This window comes from Leucopleurus acutus (assembly GCF_964270905.1).
Source record: "Leucopleurus acutus genome assembly, chromosome: 2".
Taxonomy (NCBI): domain Eukaryota; kingdom Metazoa; phylum Chordata; class Mammalia; order Artiodactyla; family Delphinidae; genus Leucopleurus; species Leucopleurus acutus.
Genome location: NC_139143.1, coordinates 78,178,447 through 78,184,446, shown reverse-complemented (window position 1 = coordinate 78,184,446; position 6,000 = coordinate 78,178,447). Strand labels below are relative to the sequence as shown.

At 52.9% G+C, this 6,000-nt stretch overlaps 1 protein-coding gene across 1 annotated transcript in view; it reads left to right on the top strand.

Annotated features, from left to right (window-relative positions):
* Window positions 1-2,710: 2,710 nt before the first annotated feature.
* The window catches only part of CADM3 (cell adhesion molecule 3), a gene marked incomplete at its 5' end in the record, with an annotated part of 29,427 nt that continues 26,137 nt past the window's right edge, over window positions 2,711-6,000 (top strand). Inside the window, 2 exon segments of the mRNA XM_082833212.1 lie at window positions 2,711-2,748; window positions 2,750-3,057. Of these exon segments, the coding sequence (XP_082689338.1) occupies window positions 2,711-2,748; window positions 2,750-3,057 (346 nt within the window).

The following is a 6,000-nucleotide window of genomic DNA, read 5'->3' as shown; positions in this document are numbered from 1 at the left end:
CTGCCTCTGTAGGAGACACTACCCTTTCACTCTGAGATACGCAGAAGTGGAAATTCCTCAAAGAGAACAATTCTGGAGAGTAATGATTCTCCTTATTCCTCCTGCCCCCAAGAGTATATCTGCCTCCTTTATACAATACCTTAAGCCCTCTACCACATACCCGTGTGAACACAGAAAGTCACCTAACTTCTCTGAGTTTCATTTTCCTCATCTGTTCAACAAGGGGTATTAATTAGGTAATCCTGAAGGTCCCTTACAATTCTAATACTCTTTTATCCTATAATTCCAAAAGCCAATGACTGCTTCCTATTCCCAGGGCCTAAAGTACTGCCAAACTGATGCTAATGATGCAGAAAAGAGAAGGAGCCAGTAGGAAAGAGCATTCCAGAGTCTCATTTGCTTGCTCTTAATACTCTCTCTCCACAAAAGCTCTCGCCCTCTCCTCCCACCCTTGGTTCTCATCCCAGTGCAGTTACAGTAGAGGGTGGGGACAGACCAGCAGAGTCGTTAGAGAATTAAAGGACAGGCAGAAGGGGATCACGGCAGAGTAGCAGATGGAAAAGGTGATTAGTTACAGGAGCTTGAGACCTAATCCCACATCCTGCCATCCCAATACCACCCATGCCCACTTTCATTCCCCCCAACACTAACCTGTCCTCTCTTAATCCCACTTAGATGATCTCTAAAACTTCTTCTAGCTCCAAAGATAATACTCTTTATCCATCAAGACTCTTTAACTAGGATAGCCTGATCCTTCTTCTCCGAAGCCGTATTCTCTCTTTGAAAACACACCCACTCGTTCCTTTTCTCTGAAGGACTAAACTCATGCCAACCTAATCCCACCTCTGTCAGAAGGTCCAATTTTCCCCTTATCTCCCCTCCTGCCCCACCCCATAGTCCAGTCTCACCTCTCTCTTACATCTAGGTGTCTGTATCCCTCAACCACACTCCTCCCTCTAGCTTTGCCTCTCACAGATTTCAAGGTGTCAGAGAACCCCCAGGGAGGCAGAGAACCCCAGGGCAGTAGAACAGTTTGGAGTCACTAAGATGTGTCAAGGTAGGCAAGTCAGGCAATCCAAGGTGGTCAAAAACTCTTACAAATAATTCTTAATAAACACCCAGACATTCAGTAAGTGTTCAAGAGGTAGGCAGAGCTCTTCTCCCAGAAACGATAGATAAACTCCACAAACAGCGAGAAGAAAAACAGAGGGGCAGCTTTCTGGCTATCCTCAAGGGTCTTCCTGGAGAATATTCTCTCTCATCCTCTCCACCAGTGACTAACATTCATACAGAGCTTTACTGATTACTAAGTACTTTCCACATCCTTGTCCTTGAGTTACTAGGTGACAGAGACATTAAGTCCCTCACAAACAGCTGTGAAGTCTATCTGAGAGGAGGAAAGATTACCCAAACGTTGAAGATTAGCACAGTGAGGTACAAGCAGTTCAGAGAGGGGACTGGTCCAGGGCTTAGAAGACAGGCACCCAAATCCCTCATCTAGGGACAAAATTGGCCTCCCAAGATTGGACGGCACTTTAAAAATCATATGATTCCTTGTGTTTTCTACTATTAATTGTCAGTATAACCTTGGGTAGATCAATTCATACCCTTTGGATCTCAGTTGCACCTGTGTAATAAGGGATTGGACCAAATATTTTCTAAGAATCCTTATATACATAAAATTCTTTGATTCAGAGATTCTAAAATTTAGGAATGTATTCCCAAAAGCTAAGTTTGAGCAAAACTGACTCAGAAGGATCTCTTTCTGAGATGTACCAAGACTCTTCCAGAGAACTTCAATCACACAAAAAAACCCCAAACCCCAGGGGGCTTGGCACTCAGGAGCCAAGAGCAAGTACAGACACCCCGCCTCTCTCGTTCATCTTATATCTGGCCTCAGGGGCAAGAACTGCATTAGCCACAGATGCACTGGCCCTTAAGAGGGCAGCTTCCTGAGGGTCTGTAGATCAGATCGTTCACCCAGGAATCTTACTCACTAAAATTTGAGAAGGAAGGACAAACTCCTTTGAAATATTAAGAAGAAAAATATTGGGGGTAAGGGCTGGGAGTAAAGTGGGGGAATAGGAAGGATTAAGGGGGGAAACCACTGAGTTGCTTTGTAGGCAGCTTGGTGGGGCAGAGTCTGAAGGGAAGTCACTGTTTTCAGACGGGGAGTAATTTCTTTGAGGAGGGATTGAGAGAAGTGTTGATTCCCATGGCCTGGGGGCTTGCTGGAAGATGCCTGTCAAAGGAAATTGCCTGGGGCTACAAGTTGTTGCTGGGCGTATAACTAGGGGCTCATTTGGTCAGAGGAACTAGGGATGTTAGTGCTTTGGAGATTGACCAGGGTAACTGGTTACCCATGGAAGAGATGTCCCTGGGCATACTGTTGATAGGGGAACCCCAGGGCTCCTGGGGATCCCGGGTTGCCAAAGGAGGGAGGGCGGGGCTGGAGGATCTCGGGCTAGTGGGCACACCCTTGCCCAGGCGGGCAGTGGCCCATCCCGTCAGTTGGCCCAGGGCCCTGCCCGACCCCCGCCTCCCTCCACCCCAAGCCTAAGAGGGGTGGGCGGCAGGTCCCACTGCTGAGCCAGCTCTCTCCCTCTGCTCCACGCCCGAGCCGGGCTGGTGGAGCTCCCGAGGGAGAAGGTGGAAGGCACCACGATTGCGCGCAGGGGGTGCGTGAGGCGGGGGTGGGGGGGCGTGGGGAATGCGGCAACCTGTCCCCCCCGCGACCAGCCCAGCCCCCGTCACCCCCCCTCTACCTCCAACCGAATGGTTTGCTCCGAGCGCCCTATTTAATCCCCGCGACTGCAGCAGCGCCGGCTCCCTCCCGGTCCCCGCCTCGGCCCCGGGCTCCGAAGCGGCTCGGGGGCGCCCTTTCGGTCAGTGTCGTCGTCTACCCCCTCCCCAGCCCCAGCCCCTGGGGACCCAGGCTCGCCAGCGCCCAGCCAGGGAGCCGGCCGGGAAGCGCGATGGGGGCCCCTTCCGCCCTGCCCCTGCTCCTGCTTTTCGCCAGCTGCTGGGCGCCCGGCGGGGCCAACCTCTCCCAGGACGGTGAGTGAGGGAGGGGGCGGCGCCAGGGGAGGGGGGGTGGGACCGGGGCGGGGGTTCCGACCGGCTGCGGGGGCGGAGGGAGCCTGTTGGCTTTGTTTGGAAGCGGGGGTTAAAGTCGCCAGCCGCTGCTGATACCCCTGTGTCTGTCTCTGAGCGTCCGTGTCTCTGTGGATCGTGGGGTGTGCCGGGTATGCCCCTTCCTTGTACACCGTCGAGTGTGTCTGCGTGTGCAGTCGGGGTTTGGGTCTGTTATAAGCATCCCGGGGTATGGATGTGTTGATGTCCGTGTGTGTGTCTGGGTGTGCGCGTCTGTGTTGGTGTCTGGTTCTGCGTTTGTGTCAGTATCTGTGTGTATGTCTGTGTCAGTGTGTGTTGGGGGCGGAGTGAGATTTGTCGCTGTTTCAGTCAGGGCGTGTGTCGGGTGTTTGTGTATGTATGTCTGGAGGGGTTGGGTAGCCAGTGCAATACCCCAAACTGCTGTATGCAAACATTTCTGCTCCCCAGCCCGTCCCCACCACCGGCGGCGGAGCTCCGAGTGGGCAGGGAAGGGAGCCTGGGTGAGGCTCTTGAGGGGGGCGTGGGCAAGGAAGTGGGGGGCTTCTTCTTGGAGCAAAACAACAACACTGGGCGGAGAGGGCCCCGGGATGGCAACATCCCTAGCGGTGGCAGAAGCTGGTAAAAGAAACCCAGACGAGAGCGGAGGAGGGGGATGGGGGGGGCAGTGGGGAGAGGCTGGGCAAAGGGAAGGATGAAGGTATTTGGGGAGGAGGATGCATAGAAAACCCAAAGCTTTCCTGGGCTAAGGATTGATTTTCCAAATTTGGGGTGGGGTGTCTTGCCTAGCCCCCTTTGCTTCAGTCAGGAACTCAAACCTTCTTGGGTTTCTCACGGTAGAAAGATGAAGGAAGAGAGTGGGGGGGGGGGAGAAAGGAGGCGGGGCCAGGGGTGAGGGGACTTGGGGCCCCCTCCTGCCCTGGACCGGGCTATGTAGGTCAGCTCTGTCGGGGCACCTCAGCTTTCTTAAAGGCTGCTGACGATTAATGGGGTGGCAGGGGGCAGTTTGTAGGGAGACCAGGAAGGGAGCCACAGCTTCGAGCCTCAGGTTCCCGGAGGAGGGAGGGCAGGCTGTGAAGGGACTAAAGGAATGCATCCTTCGGTCTCCTCCGCCCCTATGTGAGGCAGGCTGGGCTGGGGGAGGGGAAGAGGGACCGGGACCTCTGCAGAGCCAAGGGATGTGGGGACAGTGAAGGGGAGGGTGGTGGCTATGCCCGGCCAGATGCCAACGGAAAACAGAAAGAACCGCAGGGGAGGAGAAAGGGGAGGCGGCTCCTGGGTGATGGACCCAGTGGCCAGAAGGGATGGGCACAGGGCGGGGCGGGGGTGGAGAGGGGAGGGGTGGAAACTGGGGATGATGATGTAGAGAATTTCATCTGAAGGAAACAGGCGAAGAGCCAGGGTGCTGGAGGAATAATTGCTCCATCTCGCCTGACCTGCTCCCCCAGCCCTGTCTCCATCATGATAAAGGAGTTTCTGCTGGTATGAGGACACTGGGGATCCCCTACCTACAGCTGGCTGGCTGAGTCCTTCTACTCTGTACCCATTAACCCTCCCCAGGGGAGTTCCTGCCCAAGTCACCATAGAGACAGCAGCCCCTCCTCTCCCCTGTGTGGAATCCCCCTTCCCCAGAGGACTGTCCTGATGACCCTACTCACTGAGGAGGTGAAGAGAGTCCTGAGGGAGGGCAGGCTAAGTGCAAGGCAAGGAGAGGCTGCTGGGTGTATGGACCACAATAACGAGTCTCTACTAAGCCTTGACTTTCAGCTGCAGCCCCTGGCCTTCCCATCCTGGTAGCTGGGTTTAAGAGAGACAAGCATGACCCAAACTGCCCCTGTTCGGCCATGGGAACTGATGGAGCCAGGCTGAGACCTAAACAGAATGAAGTCATCCCAGAAAGCTGTGAGCTCAATCCTAGGATGTAAACATTGGAGAAGAGAGAAAATCCATACCCTAGCCAAGTCTTTCTTCACCAACTGCACTATTCTTTCCTGGTCTTCAATTCGGGCTCCAGCCCCTACTCAGGCTTTAAGGTTTAGAGGAAGAGAAATGCTTTATCCATATATATATATATATATCAGAGCAGTGGCTTGAGGGAAGAGTGGAAGGCAGTACATTTTGAATGGAGAATGTCCGGAGGAGGGGTTGAGAATTTGGGGATGGGGAGGGAGATCTGTTCCCAAGACAGAGTCAAATCAAGCATCATTTTCCTTGTAGAGCATCATCTGTGCAGACAGTGGACATATGTCTGGTTGTAATGTCTCAGGATGTACTGATGTACAAGAGGCACAACCACATGTGATCTTCTATCTAAATTAATTCTACTTCTTAGCTTCAGGATCAAAAAAGACCCAGTCTGATGGGGGAGGTAGGTGCATAGATTTAATGCTCATGGGTGGTGATCCTAAGGCCATTCTGCCCAGGACCATGATGAAGGTGTGTCTAGTACCCCTGACTTGGCCTGAGGTCCCTGGGTAGGGAGCTAGGCAGTATATGGCTTACCTGGTAACATTTGACCAAAACAAGAAGAGACGTGGTGTGAAAGTTTAAGGACAAGATATCCTAATACACGGATGCTGGAGTGGTCAAGGGTGTATGGCAGAGAGGCTATTTCCATTTAGAATGAGGAAAACAAACTTCATATGCTGCTGGGGTATACAGCTCCCTGAAGTACAGCATACATTTTTTTTTTTTTAGGTTTCATAAGGCTGAACAGGGATTGAGAGGTTGGAGAAGGGCAAACAACTGTTATCTGAACCCGGCCATGAGTGCTGTGGCTAGAAACTCAGGGATGGCTTAGATATTCAGAGTTTGCCACCTGCCCCTTCCTTCTCACGTTTCTCCACTAGTATTGGTAGAAGTTGGCAGTTCCAGCTTTGGGGGATACAA